Consider the following 18,476-nt stretch of genomic DNA (forward strand, 5'->3'; position numbering starts at 1 on the left):
TTTATAAGTGAAAGAAATGAAAAGTTTTGTATCTGCTTCATGGCTTAACTTGAAACGCACAGCACGTGCCGCGTATTATGGGGCATCTTCTGCTACTTTAGCTGGTGTGTAAGTGTGTGTGTGTGTGAGTGAGAGTGTTTGTGCACAAGGTAAATATTTACACTCAATGGAACATAATAAAGACATTAAAAATATATCATATTATGTGAGGCATCGCTACAGGATGCGTTTGCTAGTGTACCTTTGTGTGTATGAGTGTGCGTGGGACACTTTTATTTATCTCACACCCACAAGCTGTCAATTTCCAATGCTGCCCCCGTCTACTTGTCTATCTGTTGTTGTTCTACACCTGCCCATCGAACCATAGCACCCAACTACTACACCAAACAGTTGTTCAAGTTTCCCTGCTCCTTATTTACCGCATAAAGTAATGGTGTGCATGTTTGTGTGTGTGTGTGTGTGTGTGTCTGTGTGTGTGTGTGTCCTCTTATGACAGACAGTCAAGCAAAATAGCATAGTCATAATGATTGATATGCCTGCTACAGAATTGTGATGCTGATTTCAAAATGATTACCTGACAGTGCACGTAGTCTGAACAAATATGCGATTATGCAATATATTCAATTGGCTGAGTGGTAAAATTTTGATAGAAATGTGAAACAACCTATTTCATACATCTATTGACAATAAAATATTAAACATAATTTATATACTACATATACTAATAGCTAAAAGTGTTAAAGTTGTCTTAATATATTTTTTTTTTATTATTTTATGAAACAACCTATTTCTTATATCTATTGACAATAAAATATTAAACATAACTTATATACTACATATACTATCAGCTAAGAGTGTTAAAGTTGTCTTAGTATATTTTTTTTTTATTATTTTATAAAACAACCTATTTCTTATATCTATTGACAATAAAATATTAAACATAACTTATATACTACATATACTATTAGCTAAAAGTGTTAAAGTTGTCTTAAGATATCTACTTTTTTATTATTTTATGAAACTACCTATTTCTTATATCTATTGACAATAAAATATTAAACATAACTTATATACTACATATACTATTAGCTAATAGTGTTAAAGTTGTCTTAATATATTTTTTTTTTTATTATTTTATGAAACAACCAATTTCTTGTATCTATTGACACTAAAATATTAAACATAACTTATTTACTACATATACTATTAGCTAAAAGTGTTAAAGTTGTCTTAATATATATTTTTGCCCTATTTTAACTACTTTTAAAATTCTGTCAAAATTAATAGCTATCGTTAAATATAGATTATAGATATTTGTCCTGGCAGTTGTCCTAGTCGTCCTTGAACTGGCTCATAAACATGAAAATACTTTTATTAGTCTTTCCGATTTGATTAGTTCTGCATGCATATTTAGTTAGTTTAGCAACTTGAGTAGATTTCACTCACTAAACAATGAATTTTTCATGAATGGAATTTGGCATAAGGCCGTAAAGAAAATCACTTATACGCTTGTTCAAATCAATTAATGCCATCCTCTCACTTTGTAGCCTTACCTTGAAGTAGATGCAGATATACGTTGATAGAGATACGGATATATGTGTGTGTGTGTGTGTGTGTGTGCAGTACTTTGAAAGCATCCATTTCAATTATAATTTGTGTGGGCAGCGGAAAAACCTTTTACCGCACGTGTCCTTGCCAAGGTATTTGCATGAAATATTTGTCCTGGCAGTTGTTACAACTTTTATTTACCATTTGAGCGCTGTCACATTGCGAATTGGGGCCAGGAGCTGTGCATAAAATGGGGTATTTTCCGACCTGTGAAAATTCCCGCAACATACGAAATGAAAGTGAAAATGTGTCAGTTTGTCAAAAGTTGCAAACGGCAATGGAAGGGTTTATTTAAAGCCAAAATATATGGTATGAAATGTTTAAGCTTTATTAATAAAGAGTTAACAGTTGCAAGCGCAATGCAACTGACAACAATAATAGAATATCAAGGGGGGAGAGAGAGAGAAGGTTAGGGAACAAGGCAGCCTGTCATGGCCACGTTTTCTAGCCACTTTAACAGCCAAGAGCCGTGTTGCCGTGCTTCTCATCTGCTCATCATTGATGCAAACAGTGAAATGCTTTCACCGCCGCCTCTCAGCTGCTCGCTTGGCTCCCCAAAAGCACCCCCGCCCCTCCTTGCCACTCACACACATGTTAAGGTAGCGTTATTGAAGCTGACAGGCGGCTGCCTCTCTTGTTGCCTCTGGTTGTCTCTTTCTGCTCCTGTGCGATTGTGTGGGCGGTGAGCAACAACAAAATTGATTAGATTAGGCAGCTCGAATCGAGACAAACCGAACCAGGGAATATTTATGCGGCATGGTCAGGGGGGGGGGGGGGTTCCCCTTATTGCCCGTTTAGGCATGCTTCAGTTGACGACAACACTTTTTGTCTGCCAGAAGGAAACACTTTTCCTGTTTCACTTTTACTTTTTCTTTCTTTTTTTTTTCGCCTTTCTCTTTTCTCATTTTGTTTCTTTCATTTTTTTGTGATGTTCGTTAAGCTAATATCTAATCACATTTAAATTATACACACACCCTTGCTCGTATTTGATGAACGATTGAGAGTTTAAGCGCCTTTTAAGACATGCGATTGAAATGTAATTAGGCAATGTTAATGTCCCGATCCTTTGGGATGTCTCTCTGTCCTGAGATCTCGCTATAGCACTGCCTATAGCTTTTTATTCAATTTGTGCCACAGCCAAGTAATTACTGGCCTAATTGCTTCTGGCATTGCTGCTGCCTTATTTTGGCTTGGCTTGCATTTAAATTAGTCAAGTGGCTGGGCTAAAAGTTGGTGAATTGGAATTGAGAGATTGAATTTTAAGCCCCGTTCTTATTATGTTAAAATGGAAATATTCTGCACATTGATGAGCAAAATATTCGGCTAAGAACATACCTGTCTTTGCCACTTATTTTCGCAAAAAGCCAAACAAGAATTTTGAAGAGCAATTTGTGAAATGTAATCCAATATTGAAGTGGAGCTAGATTTCTTTAGCATTTCAATTGTTTGAATTTTTTTAGATAAATTCATAAGTTTATTTGAGTCAGTTCTTTTTTATTATAAGCCGACATAACCCCTATAATTTTTGAATTTACTCAATTATTATTAATAATTATTAATTATTATTAATAATTATTAATTATTATTAATAATAACTGGTATCGGAACCGTTAACCGAAACTAACCGTTTTCCATACCTACCTCTTGACATTTTTTCAAAAACTTTGATCTCTCATAACTTCATCAAAAATTAACCGATTTTCAAGCGGAATGTCATTTTGTTCATGATTTGGTCTCTAAATTGATTTTGCATTTAAATTATTATCACCTAGAAAATTTGATATTTTTTCGAATTTAAGCCATCTAACATCCAATTTTCCATACCTACCCCTTGGCATTTTTTCAAAAACTTTGATCTCTCATAACTTCATCAAAAATTAACCGATTTTCAAACGGAATGTCATTTTGATCATGGTTTGGTCTCTAAAATAACTCTGCATTTAAATTTGTATCATCTAGAAAATTTGATATTTTTTCGAATTTAAGCCATCTAATATCCAATTTTCCATACCTACCCCTTGACATTTTTTCAAAAACTTTGATCTCTCATAACTTTATCAAAAATTAACCGATTTTCAAGCGGAATGTCATTTTGTTCATGACTTGGTCTCTAAATTGATTCTGCATTTAAATTATTATCACCTAGAAAATTTGATATTTTTTCGATTTCAAGCCATCTAACATCCAATTTTCCATACCTACCCCTTGACATTTTTTCAAAAACTTTGATCTCTCATAACTTTATCAAAAATTAACCGATTTTCAAGCGGAATGTCATTTTGTTCATGATTCGGTCTCTAAATTGATTCTGCATTTAAATTTCTATCACCTAGAAAATTTGATATTTTTTCGATTCTAAGTCATCTAACATCAAATTTTCCATACCTACCCCTTGACATTTTTTCAAAAACTTTGATCTCTCATAACTTTATCAAAAATTTACCGATTTTCAAGCGGAATGTCATTTTGTTCATAATTTGGTCTCTTAATTAATTCTGCATTTAAATTTTTATCATCTAGAAAATTTGATATTTTTTCGATTCTAAGCCGTATATCATCCAATTTTCCATACCTACCCCTTGACATTTTTTCAAAAACTTTGATCTCTCATAACTTTATCAAAAATTAACCGATTTTCGAGCGGAATGTCATTTTGTTCATAATTTGGTCTCTAAATTAATTCTGCATTTAAATTTTTATCATCTAGAAAATTTGATATTTTTTCGATTCTAGGCCATCTAACATCCAATTTTCCATACCTACCCCTTGAAATTCTTTCAAAAACTTTGATCTCTCATAACTTCATCAAAAATTAACCGATTTTCATTCTTATTATTCATTCTTATTCTACATTCAAAAATATCAACTGCAACTGCTTTCGAATTGAGAATGAAACACTATATATGAAAAACTACCTACGCAGCGTTTACAACAATAACAACAACAAGAACTTCACGTGGCTTGCACTTATTCTTATTGCTGTTGTTGTAGTTGTTGGCCTTGGCTGGGGTGCCACGTTGTAGAACCCTCTGCGTGGTGGCAAAAACAACACAAAATGCAATGCAGCCGCGCTGAGCAATGCAAGACAGGGAGACAGAGAAACAGAGAATGAAAAGAGATGCAGAGAATACTAAGGAATAGCGGTTAAGTGCCTGGCAATGCATCCAAGTCGGACTCAACACATTGCCACAATAGTGCGCATGTGTCGCCGCATGTTGCACATGTGTGGCATGGCTACGGCAACGGCTACGGCGAACTGACTCTGGACATGGACATGCGCGAAATGCGAGCGGCGTTTTATTGAATTAACTGCAGAAGGCGACGACTCACAACTCTGTGGCAAGCGACTGGCAGTTGTCGCCATCACCATCATCAGCATCAGCATCATCATCAACTTCATCTGCATCTGCATCTCTCTGGAGGCAAGGGTGTTAAAAGTCACAAGGACACACGCACGTTGCAGTTGCAGATGCCGCGTCGAGGTCAAATGCAACATTTGCATTCCCATGTTGCCATATGCCAATGCAACTGCCACTGCCGCAAAACTCCATCGCTTCCTTCCCCCCTTCCACATTCAAGCCTGCAACAATGTGTGGCGCCCCTCAAGTCGTAAATGCTAACTTGCTTCTGACGATGCGTGATTTTTACAGAATTTCGTTAAGACAGCTTCTGCTGAAATATTAACAACAGCAGGTACAGACATTGAGCTAAAGGACTCTGATTTAGACGACTGATATATACTCTAAATGTAACTGGTAGCAATTAAAAAGAACCGACAGTCTATCTCAAGTTTCATTAATAAAGTTTCTACATAGTATTCTACTCTCTACCCTTTTTAATAAAACAATGATATATTGGAAATGCGGAAGCTAATTAAAAATAATAATACACTTTGTATATTGGTCAACTATTTAAGGAGCTCTTTACTTTGTTTAAGGTCAAATGAGGGAGTTATTTGTCTTATATTTAACTACCAATCAATATTTCCCTTTATTCATTAGCTGGTAACGTGAGCAGGTTGTACAATTTTAAATTATATGGTTGTTGCACCTTGAACCCATGTCAGAATATGTGTATCTTTAATACGTTTTATGTTAATGAAATTCTAAGTCTAACATACAAAAATATTCACATTTTTTTAGTTAGTTTAATTGCATTCTTAAAGCTTTTGAATTGTCAATATTCTTACAAAATAGATAAACGACAATAAATTAATAATTTTGAAACAATGGTGCTTTTAAGATGTATTTTAACTTTTGGAATTAATGGTCATTTGTAAATATTAGATATTAGAATTAAATTAGATATTATTTTTAATATTTTAATTAACCACTTGAATTTAGATTAATACATGTTTGTGTACTTTTGCTGAGAACTTAAGGCATCAATACATAATCATGCCAAAATCATGAATAGTCAACCATGTAAAAATTAATTCTTGTAAAATTAAACTTATGGAAGCATTGAATATTTTTGTTTTGTTTGCTTATACATATTGATGTCAGTAAAAAACTTAACAAAGAAAATAACAACTCAGTTTTGGTCTTTGTTTTTGGCTACTCTAACGTATTTAAAAAACGTTTATAGAGTAAATTGAATTTATGAATTCTTGAATGAACCTTAAGGACTCTCATTGCTTATGGGCCACATTGTAATGTCATTGTTTTTATGCTGCCACACGCAGGTTAACAAAGTTTTATATGAAGCAACGTCAGAAAGCAGCCTAAAGCACTCGAAACTGGGCCCAAAACAAGGACAATGCGTTGTGTGACATGACAGGAAAATAGCAGGGGAAAAAAAGGAAAGAAAAAACTGAAAGAATGAAAGGAAAACTGAATGAAACGAGAGTCGAATAAATAAACAGACAACAGACAAACCGACACACACACTCGATTTTGATAAAGTATGAATACGGATACAGATACCAGAAAAAAACTAAGGCGTCGTGTTAGCAACGAAGCAGGGGGTGGTGGGCGGTGAGAGGAGAGTGGGCGTGCCCCCCTTTTTTGGGAGGCAGCTGTACATCAAAATGGATAATTAACATTTATGAGCAGGCAATAGAGCGAGAGCGACAGAGTGAGAGCAGGAGAGCGAAGGGAGGGCACGAGGGACGAAAGGGGGGAGGCAGGTGCGTAGCAATCGAAGTGAGCTGCAAAAGGAATTTCAGAAAAATAACTGTTGCTGCTGGAGATGGACAACAACAACAACAACAACAATAACAACAACGAACGGCTGTTTAGACTGTATGTGCGAGTGTGTGTGTGTGTGTGTGTCTGAGTAAGTGTGTGCATGAGTGAGCGCAAACAAAAACCATATGTTTCTTGTTTGAGGCTCTGAGGCTTTTGCTTTCGTTTCGAGTGAGAACTCAACAAAAAGTCACTCAATTTTAAAGCGACTGCGCGCTCCTGAGTGTAAACAACACACACCGAATAAGCGCAAGCGAGAGAGCGCTTGAGCGTGTGCGAAAGAGAGCGGCAGTTTCAAAGAGAGAGCGTAAAATGAAATGAAATGCGCTTGTGTGTGTGCGATATTTTGTTACACAAAACAGAAATCTGTTGCACTAATACAAGCGCAGGAACCGTTAGAATGCCCGTGTGCCTGTAGCTTTTTGCCCACTCACTGCTCTCCGTGTGTGTGTGTGTGTGAGTATGTGTGTGTGTGTGTGTGTGTGTGTGCTGGCTACGTTCGTTCGCCGCAAAACGAGCATTACGAGATTCATTCGACATCCTCACTGCATTCGCGAGGCAACACACAACACACTCGCACACACACGCACACACACACACACTCGCACATATAGCGATACCGATACCGATAGATACCGTTCCGTATCCGTGTGTCTCTGTGGGCCGTGCGACTACGTCAACGGGTCTCCGTATCCGTCAGTACGTTCGTACGCGTTCGCAACGCCGCTTCATTAGTTCTCCGATCTCCGCGTTTCGTTCGCGTTTCTGCCGCGTTTTCTTGCGCGATTGTTTCAACTAAAATACAAGCAAAGAAATGCTAAATAAATAAATACTCACAAAAAAAAAAAAAAACAAATCAAATAAATAAATAAAAATAAGAAAAATAGAAAATTCAAAATAATAATAAAAGGTGCATGCAAATGAGGCAATTTATGCCGCTGCGCGCAATAATTTATTTATACTCCAATCTATAAACAATTTGACGTCTCTATTTCCAAAAATAAATTTGAAAAACAAAAGTCGAAAAATTTAAAAATATATATAAATAAAAATAAAAACAATGCGTATGCCACTTATAACATTTTATTTTTAACTTTTATTTCGCCAGACGTTCGGTCGCTCCTCAACACCCTCCCCCCCTTGTGTTTGGGTGCTGTTTATAAATATTTACAAATATAACAATTTGAATTGAATTTACAAAACCAAAATAAGAATATACACAACAAAAACAATTTTGTATTTGTGTGTTTATTTGCCAAAGAAGCATACAAATTATTGAACATGAAAAAAATGAAAGTAAATAGAAATTAATGCAAACTCGTGTACAATTTTTGAGAGACAAATTCAACGATTTATTTGTACAGTACATTTATTTTATATGCACATTTTTGAGACATTTAAAATAAAAAAACAACAAAAACCCTTGCTCAATTAAAGCGGAATTTGAAAGATTGTAAATCATGTAAGTTCACATTGTTAATTTAGTAACAATTTAATAAAATAAAAACTGTAAATATTGGCAAATGCCTGAAGTTACTTAGTGACGTTCTAGCTGAACGAGTTACTTCATTTATTAGCCGTATACTGACGTCATCATGTATATCAGTTAACATTTGCAATCAAATTTCTTATTGATAGAGACGCACACACACACACACACACGCACACACGCACACACGCACAACAACGTGCCAATTGATATCGCGCCTTTTACTTTTCTTATTAATTTTGTGCTCTTCATTTTCTTTTTTTTTTTTTTTTGCATTTAATGTTCAAATGTTTCAAACCTCAGATACACACAAACATCTGCTCATTTCCAGCCATGTGTGTGTGTGTGTGTGTGTGTGTGTAGACTTTTGCCAAAACTGATAAGCTGCCAATACACTTACAGTTACATATGTACATATATAGAAACATACATAAACATGTTTGTATGTACGCATTCAGCGAAGTTCAAATCCATTTCCACTGCTTCACACGTTATCAGTTCTTGCATGTAGTTCTTGTTGCTCCTCCAACTGAATGATTGACAAACTGAATGAATTAATTATTGACTGAATGCCTCTGATAATTGTCCCGACTGTTTGCTTTGCTTTGCTGCATTCGCAGGGCTTTTAAATGCCATGCAAAAATCTGCCACTCACTTTGTTTGCCTTATCAACTGTCTGAGCATGAGACATTGCACTTCCAAGTAGTGTTTTTCAACCAATTGGACACCTATAAAAGGTTCTCTCTTTAAAACTCAGATGATCTAATACATACTGGTAATTATTTAAAAAATAAATGAATAAACCTTACACAGAAAAAGAATCCATTCTATAAATCAAGTTTAAAAAACTTTTAAGTATGTATTCAGGATAAATTTCCTAAATTAATACGTAGATAAAATGGCAATGATATAAATAAATTGACATTAAAAAAAATTCAAAAAAGCCTAAATTATTTAATCTAACTGAAAAATAATATTACAGAATTCCAAAACTGAAAATATTGTTGAGAAAAATCGGGCTTGACTTAAGTATTTCATATATGGTTTATGCAAATCCGGGACTACCGTACTTCTGACACCGCATTGCATAAATTTTAGCTCAAATGTTTTTTTTTCTGTGTAGAATTACATTTCATAAGATTAAAAAATTATATATTTTCAACAATTTTAGCTGAGTAACAGTTTAGCATGAAAATCAGTTCCTTTATCTGTTAACTACTATTAAATGTAGCAGAACTCTGTTAACTATTCTGTTATCATCACACTGTTAATCAAAATGTAGTTTCAAGCACTTGGCCATACCTTTCAATGTGTTCTCAGCCTTCATTCAAAAGAACCTGACTTTGCGCTAGATTTCTTAGCATTTTCAATATGTAATCTCATTGATAACCACCATCTGATAGCAAATAATCACTGATGGTGGGAGACGACTGCTGACCAGCCAGCGGGGTTTCTCACACAGGGCACAAAGGCAAAACCTTTGCCCTAGGCCTCAAGCTGGCTGTTAATCGTATCACACACACACACACACACACACACACACACACACACACACACAAAAGAAATGCGAAAACAGAAACCAAAAAAAAAAAAAAAGAAATAAATAAAATTAAGAACGAGCCAAGTGAAGTTTTTTCTTATCAATCAATAATTTGGCAAAAAGTTTGAAGTGTGCTTGCGTTTTTACTGCTTTTGTTTTTATGATAACAAACAAAATTTGCAATCGAATTTTTTGCGCTCTACAAATTATTTAGATAAGGATCGTTGTTGTTGTTGCTGTTGTTGTTGTTGTTGTCGCACTATCTGAAACGAGAGGGAGAGTTTTCGGCTCGACCTTATCATAATGGCAAAAGGTACCCAAGCAAACAGTATACGAATATGCTCACCTATAGTATAGAAAAAAAATATATAATATAATAGATTTTGTTGTTCAGTTGATGAAGTATTTGGTTGGTGTGATTGTGTCACATTTTCATGATTATTATTATGATTTCTGCTTTATTGTTTTTGCATTTTATTTCGATTTTTGTATACATTGGTTTATTTTGCCGAATTCTTCCGCCTCTCTATTTCTCACTCTCGTTCTCATTCTTAGTTTCATGCCGCAGTAGCGATAAGATATGATTACATAGAGCAGTTTGTTTTTGCTTTGAGCATAGGACGCGTCTTTTTTTCAGCTTGCCAAAAGGAACCTTGACTCTGCTTATCGAACATTGTTAATGCAATTGAAAAATGTTTGCAATTGCAAAAATGATAAACACAACATACATAGAAACTTTATTGATACAGACTCATATTCAATGGTATTTTTGGGTAAGAGAAGATTATGGGAGCTGTGGAAGACAGAACTATTAGATCATCCTATAGCTCCTTTAACCCCCCTTTTTTCTGTGAGTGATCACTTCAATTTGAACTTGACTCAATTTAAAAAAAAAATGCCTTCAGCTTAAGCATCGTAAATTTAGCTGACAAAATACATATTATTTTGAGTCTACACTTTCAACAGATTATCCAAAGTTTCAGGATAATGTTTCATTTGAAAACTATACCAAAAATGTCGAAGAATTAGCGGAACTAAAGGAAATGTATTGCCGCCTTTGATGCGGCTCAATGGCAGCGGCAATGAGGCGTTTAAGGCGCGTTTTAAAACGCGACGTTGCGCGTGGCGTTAATTAAGTTGAGATTTACGAGTGTATAACAAATCGGCAGATGCGTGCTGAGTGTCTCACATTAACACTACCCCCAAACCCGGAGCACAATCCGATCAGATCACAAAACAGTTGATTAATCTCTTGCCAAGCGAAATTGTGGGCGAGATTTTGTGGCAACTTCGAGCTGAACTCCTTTGCAGCCAAAACGGAGCGAAAGGCAAAAAGTTAAAGACGAAAATTTATATAATACATATGTAATTAAAATGAATTGAGTTGAATTGAATTTTTTTGTTGCAAACGTGTTCATAAATTTGAGTTTTTAAAGTGACTTAAGAAAACGCAAATTATTTATTTAATTTTGTAGCTGCAATAAAAATGAATTTTATGAAAGGTCTCTTCTCTGACTGTATGTGCGTGTGTGTGTGTGTGTGTGCGTGTGTGTGCGTGTGTATCTCATGTCAAATATTGGGTTGAGAGTAACAACAGCTTCAACTTTGAGACGAACTGGTTTTCCAACTTGGCAAAAGTTCATTCATCCAAACAATACGGAAAAGTTTAAAATTTGCATAAATTACTTGCAGTAAAGCGTAACAACAACAATTACAAATGTAAGCAATAACAACAACAACAACAACGATAACAACGATAACAAACTGCTGCTAATTGCAGGCGATACATTTAATGGAATTAATTTAAGATGTTTCACCAAAAGAAAACCACGAAACCCAAACAAAATGAATCACTAAATAAAATGGTGCAAAACATTCAGTATTAGTACTTACTTGCATATGCGAGGGCTGTTCTAAAAGTAAGCGACACTTTAAATAAATTTGTCTGCATTTAATTGTAACTCTAAATTTTGCTTAGAAATGTTAACAATTGTAAATTAAATCAAGATAGTGCAAAGAAACCAGTTTTAGATTTAAGTTAACTTCCTGCCTAACTGTTGTTGCTACCCTCGCTTATATATATGTATAAAATTTACATTTATTTTGCGGTTATTCGTAGAATTGTAATTACTTGCTAATCAAATGAGTTGTGAGTGTGTAAATTAATAAAAACATTATTAATATACTGACTTGACGACAACTTCCTCAATTAAATGCATATGCAAATGTCTCATACATTTGTTGGCCAATTGCCTAATGATCTGTAGATCTCTGGTTATGGCTTTGGCTCAACTGCACTCTCTGGCCCGTGTCTTTTGGCCAATTAAAATGGCGCAAATGCTGCGGCCAGCTTCTAATTGCCAACAGACACAACACAAACAAACAAACAAACAACAAACACTGTAATAACAAGTCGTCTTGACACACATGCACTTCTTTTTTGCTCTTCTTCTTCTTCTTCTGGCAGTTGCTAATTTCCTTTCTTCCTTCCTTACTGGCATGTTTGTTGTTTCCTTCTTTGTTTTGGCTTTTGTGCTGTGTGCTCAAGTGTTGACCCAGTCAACTTGCAACTGCAACCGCAACTGTTTAATTGTCGCTGTCTATGCAAACAAACTGTGTTAAGTTTTGACCCCAGGCATTCAACACTTTCAAACACTTGCGGAAAGTGGCAAGTGGCAAGTGGCAAGTGCAGCAACATGGCCATTCTGTCCATGTCCGGGTTGATTAGCTGCCGCCGCCAACGTCACTTGCAATTAGCCAACCAAGTTTTTGGGCCCTCTTTGTGCTTAACACTTGTGCACTTGCATACATTTTTTTTTTTTTGGTAACAATAAATACACATGCACATATATACAGACGCACATTCCTGTGACGTGTCAATTTGATTTATTGCTTCTTTTTTTGTGGTGTATTCTTTTGCTTTTTTTTGACTGCTCAAGCACTTGAAGCTTTTGAATGACTATCTAATCGCTCGCTTGGCCAAGCAAGCAGCAGTTAAGTGGCAAGTGGCAGAAGCAGCGGCAGCGGTAAATGCAGATTTCGATAAGACCCCCGCATTGATAAGTAGCCAAAACAGCAAAGACTAAAAAACAACAAACATAAGCCAATCAAAAAAAAAACAAGGAAAAAAGAAGAATAAATCATTTGCCAAAATTTATGTTTACAATTTGCAAACGTTTTCCATTTTAAAATTATAATTAATTGTGTAGATTATATTTAATCCAAAGGCAGACATAGTTATCTCAGCTTAATGAAAGCCTTTTGCTAAACATCAATTAAATTAAAATCATAAACAAACAAATTATACAATAAAATTAATTTAATCTTAACCCTTTTATTTCCATCAAAAGTTTTTGTTGGACTAAGCCAATGCTTATTAAACCAACACAAAATTTACAACAAATAAATATAAATGGACCTACTCAGACAGGCATATATTATATGCATATAAAGAAGTTAATGTCAATTTAAGCATATTAAGTATACGTAGTTATTCGTTGACAGACATTTCTCTTACTCAGCTTTACATAATTTAAAAAAAAAATGAAGAAATAAACATTGTAAGCAATAAATATATATTTTATTCATACATGTGCCTTAATTAGTCAAGTTTAATGCATTTATCGTCCTCACAAATTGAATTACGCTTATAAGTATGCTATAAATTTTGTAATTCAAACTCCTGCTATTCAGCTGCATATGTATGTGTGTGTGCGTGTGTGCAACTATTGGAATTTTGAAAATTTGTTTTCTATTAAGTCTGGCAATGCATTATGTTGCATTCGCATTGTTTAACAAATTACGAATATTGCATTTAAAGATTGAGTTGTCTTTCATTTATGTGTGTGTGTGCATTACATATTCGGAATTGTATAATGTGCAATGCTTTAATTGGCAGCTGCTAAGCGACGCCTTAAGACCAACCTCAGTGTTCCCCAATCCCTTGCCCCCTTCGGTCCAAGTGTTAACCACTAAGCAGCTTCAATTATTCATGTTTCGTGCTGTGTTCAATGACGCATTTCTCTTTGTTTCTCTTGTTGTCGTTGTCGTTGTTTTGTTGTTGCTGTTGTTGTTGTTGTTTGGGCTTCAATGCGGGTGCTTATCGCGATTGTAGGTTGAGCTTCGATTTGTTGTACACGCACTCGCGCATCTGGTTATATTCAAGTGTGTATATAACTTGAGGTCAACAATTATCGTCTTTATGTTCTTTACTATAAATATGAACAGAGAAGTTTCTTACTCAGCGATCCCGATGGGAAACCAAAGGCCCGTGGTTAATGCGTTATAAAGGTACCCATATCAATGATGTCAATGATGTGTTGTGTCAAGAGATCAGCATGACACAGAGTAAACACTGCACAAAATCAAGTAATCAAATCTCTTAAATCTCGATTAATGTCAAATATTAGTCGAGTGTCCTTTTTGCTCAACTTTCATCGACAAAAATGCCGGATTAAATGTCTCTCATTGGCAATTAATTAGTGGCAACTTTTTGATTGCTTAATTAAGGATAGTTAAACTGTTTGCTTAGCTATTTAAACTTAATTCCTAATACAATAAAAGATGGTATCGCATTATTATTGTCTTTATTTCATTATAAGTTTTAATTGCTTTCAGTTAGATAATTATTGATGCCATGTTAACAATAAAAAACATAAATTAGTTGTCTGCCTGCATTGTATGCAGCACAACGTTGCGTATGTGTAATGTGCAAAGTGACGAATTACATGCCAGTAAACTACTTAAATAGCTCATAGACAGTGACTAACCGGATCTTTTGCTCACTCTCCACTAAGTATAACTAGTTACAATACTCTTTCTTTATCAGTTTATCGATACAATATCGATTCAGAGTCCGTCTTCCGGCTTGCTCGAAATATCTTGTATTTCAATAATGACATGTACAAAACGCACGCACGCTCCAGATAATCATTTTGATATCGAATTTTTGTTTCGGGGGTCTCGCAATGTTGTTGTCCCCTATTCGGTTTTCCTTATTTTCTTTTTTTTTTTTTTTTTTGAAATCGAGGGCTTTGCGTCAAGGTTGCCCGCACGTGGAGTTCACTCCCATCCACAATACCAATAGCCATTTTCACCCCAGCTGGCAGTCCAGGGTTGAAAGCTGAAACATATTGCGTAGGACGACGAGTCGTTGTTGTTATTGTTGCTGTCGTATTTGTTATTGTTGTTGCTGCGTGAGCCGAACTCATTTCTAAGCAAACGTTGCCAAGGCAGCAAAGTTGTTCTGGCCGGAGGACAAACAAGCAGCTAGCTCACAGGCAGGCGACAAAAAGGACAAAACGACAAACAGACAGACAGACAGACGGACAGACAGACGGACAGACGGGAAGAGCAAAGCAATTGAAATTCATCTGCCTCGATTTCCGGCACTCGCACTCGGAAATTTGCGCTTTCCCGCCGTGCCTGGACCTAGCGAGCAACAAGAATTGCCATGTTTACACAGCCAAACTCACACACACACACACACACATGCACACACACACACATAGTCTGCAGAGAAAAGTTACTCGCGTTTTTAGCCACGTGCCTTGACAATAACCGCAGGCGTCTTTTATATTTCATATCCTGTAACTCAGATACATACGCTGGGTATTTTGATTTTAAGCAAACAGATATTGTTAATAACAGAGTGATAGTTTATCATGTTACTTAAATTTTAAATCTAAATTACAGCTGCTGTTTTGAAACATTTCTCTTTACAAAGTTATAATATTTTGTTTATTCTTTTAGGACTAACAAGTAGTGATGTAAATCCAAACTTAAGAGCGAGTTTTATATCGAAATAGAAAATCGCTAAAAATAAATATCGAGTTGTCGATATATCGGAAAATAGTAGATCAAGTTGCAAATATCGAGTTTTTTCGAAAAACAAATTTTTGTAGTTGAAAACGCAAACTTTTATTAGAAATCTTATTTTTCTTGCATCGTTTTCATGTTTTTGTCAAATTTTGGCAATTTAATAGGTTGTTTATTATGGTCGTTCAACAAAAATTGAACGACCAAACTCAATTCTACAAATTAACTACGATGTACAATTCCCTGTAAGTTTTCGATTTTTCATGGAAATCGATTTAATCAATTCGATAGATCGTCAAAAAAATCATCGAGTGGATATACTCTCGATATTTCGATATATTTTTACATCACTACTAACAACTCAAGTTTATTTAAGGAAATTAAACAGTGTATAAAAATAATGTAGTTAATAAATATTTGTTAGAAATATGCAAGCCGAAAGAATTTATTTCAGGAGCTTACTCCAATTTGTGTACAATTGTTTTCTTCTTATGCTGTTATTGTTTTTCTTAAAAAAGCAAACAAATAAGTTTGTTTTTGTTGATTCTGAATAAGAGACTCGCCGAAACTTTAGTTTTTTTTTTTGTGTTTTGTAATTTCTTTCTGCTTTGATAAATAAATAATGTACTCAACGTGGCCAGTGCGCAGTTTGAAGTGCTCTTTGGAGCCTACTGATTTCGGTTGTGTGCGTGTGTGTGTGTGTGTGTGTGTGTTGTGCATGTGCGTGGGCACCTGAAGGACATCAAAGCGTACGCAGGAAATGACGCTAATCACGCGTGAGAGCGTGTCCAGCGAACTGCGTTCATTGAAGGGCCAAGGTAAAAAGTAGCCTACGTAGAAAGGATTTGCAATGAGTAGCCCATAAATTAACCCAAGTAATGTCCTTAATAGGCCAAGCCAGACACAGTAGCGAAATGGGTCAGAAATGTCCTGTACCACATTGTGGCATAAACTGGGAGGTGCATTGAACTTTCGGCACGTGGCCAATGAAGCGTCAACAAGTTGCCTGGCTCAATGGCTGCCTTTGAATATCCTTTTGAAGTCAGCAGCTAAGTGGGTTAACCCACAGAGGCTTTTTCCAATCTCTCTCTCTCTCTCTCTCTCTTTGTGTGTATGTGTGTAGGTTCTATTAGATGATTGCTCATCCCTTTGCTCTTGTTTAAGTTGTTCACATGGTTACTCATATCAATTTATTTTATTATATGTATTTCTTTTATTCTTTATTTGCAGATACCTGAGAACACTTTATACAGCAACATATTTATTTAACTAGTAACAACAACAACAACAACAATCACAACTGCAAACAATAATAAAGAAAAAGCCGTCGAAAAGCCGTCCAGCAGTTATATACAAAGCCTATATATATATATTTATATATAACAAATAGAGCAGTGAGAGAAGTATATGTCTATTAAATATGCCCAACGTCTGCCACAACATCAACAACAACTACAGCATCCAAAATAAGCAGAATTAAAGCATATACTTCCCAACATTTCTATCGACAAACACAAGGAAGCACAGTAACTTCAACCTGAAGACGTGCTCAGGGCAATAGACATCATTATTATTATATTTGAGCATCAAATCTGTATCGGAATCTGTTGCCATGGGTCGCAAAAAAATTCAAATTTCACGCATCACCGACGAGCGCAATCGACAGGTGAGTTTAACGCTGCGTATACTTAATTTAATCAGCGTTTTTCCTTTATTGGCTGCCACATTTCCATGTTGCTTCCATAGAAATGCTTCAACTTTATTAATTAAAAAAATAAAACAAAGAGTCAGAGTAATTCAAAACAAATTCAAATGGTATCATGACCCGAAAGGAGGCAATGAAAAGTCGAGGGCTTGTGGCAAAACTGCCAAGAAGCCTATAAAATGAAAAAATGGCCAGCATTAAATGCAGTCGCACCCACGTGGCATGTGACTAGCTGATAGCCTTAAAAAGTCAGTTCATTATCACTTAAGTGTAGTTCTTTTTTACTTCTTTTTTAATTTTTGCTACTTCTACTTTTTATTAATAATTCGAAGTTAAGCCTTTGCGCTCACTTTTTTCAAATATTTTACGTTCTCAAGAGTCTCAACTTTGTACGACAAATTTTCAACTGTTGCTTTTTGTTCATTTCAACAATTTGTTCCTCATGTGCGTGACTGTGCAACGACTTCCCACAAAGCTAAGTACATTTGTGGCATCGTAAAGGTTAATGCCTAACCAAGTCGTAAACGCGTCATAACCGACAACAAAATGAACACCCGCACACACACACAGATACATACACCAACACCTCACAACAATAACTTGTCCTCTGGCCTTGACTTGGCCATAATCGATTCATTACCAATCGCAGTTAGTGTACAAGGGGCTAGCGTCTAATTACATCAATATTTGAGCAGGCAATTGAGGAACAGTTTTGTAAACCGACCTATCATTTTCTTATTTTCCCCTTTTCCCCATTTACACCCACAGGTGACCTTCAACAAACGCAAGTTCGGCGTTATGAAGAAGGCCTATGAACTGTCAGTGCTCTGTGACTGTGAGATCGCCTTGATCATCTTCTCGTCGAGCAACAAGCTGTATCAGTATGCCAGCACTGATATGGATCGGGTGTTGTTGAAGTACACCGAATACAATGAACCACATGAATCGCTGACCAACAAGAATATAATTGAGGTAAGTCACTCGTTGCTTAGCACTCTTTACTCGTTACGTAATAAAACTATATTTAGACTTTTGTCATGAGGTTCTGCATTTAATCACTCGCTGCTTTATATTTGTTACACTCTGTACTTAAAGCGCCATAGTCACTCGCTGCCAAAAAATCGTTACAGA

At 35.6% G+C, this 18,476-nt stretch overlaps 1 protein-coding gene across 12 annotated transcripts in view; it reads left to right on the top strand.

Moving 5' to 3' along the window:
• Positions 1-18,476, top strand: part of LOC117783046 (myocyte-specific enhancer factor 2) — a 58,348-nt gene that overhangs the window by 33,236 nt on the left and 6,636 nt on the right. For 11 of the 12 annotated variants that reach the window (XM_034620208.1, XM_034620209.1, XM_034620210.1 and 8 more), the window contains exons 5-6: positions 16,871-17,306; positions 18,114-18,317. In XM_034620208.1, the coding sequence (XP_034476099.1) occupies positions 17,253-17,306; positions 18,114-18,317 (258 nt within the window). In that variant the 5' untranslated portion in view covers positions 16,871-17,252. Of the gene's footprint in view, positions 1-8,032; positions 8,257-16,870; positions 17,307-18,113; positions 18,318-18,476 lie in introns of those variants that run through there. The other variant, XM_034620207.1, reaches the window with a different exon arrangement.

This window comes from Drosophila innubila, assembly GCF_004354385.1.
Source record: "Drosophila innubila isolate TH190305 chromosome 2R unlocalized genomic scaffold, UK_Dinn_1.0 1_C_2R, whole genome shotgun sequence".
Lineage (NCBI taxonomy): Eukaryota > Metazoa > Arthropoda > Insecta > Diptera > Drosophilidae > Drosophila > Drosophila innubila.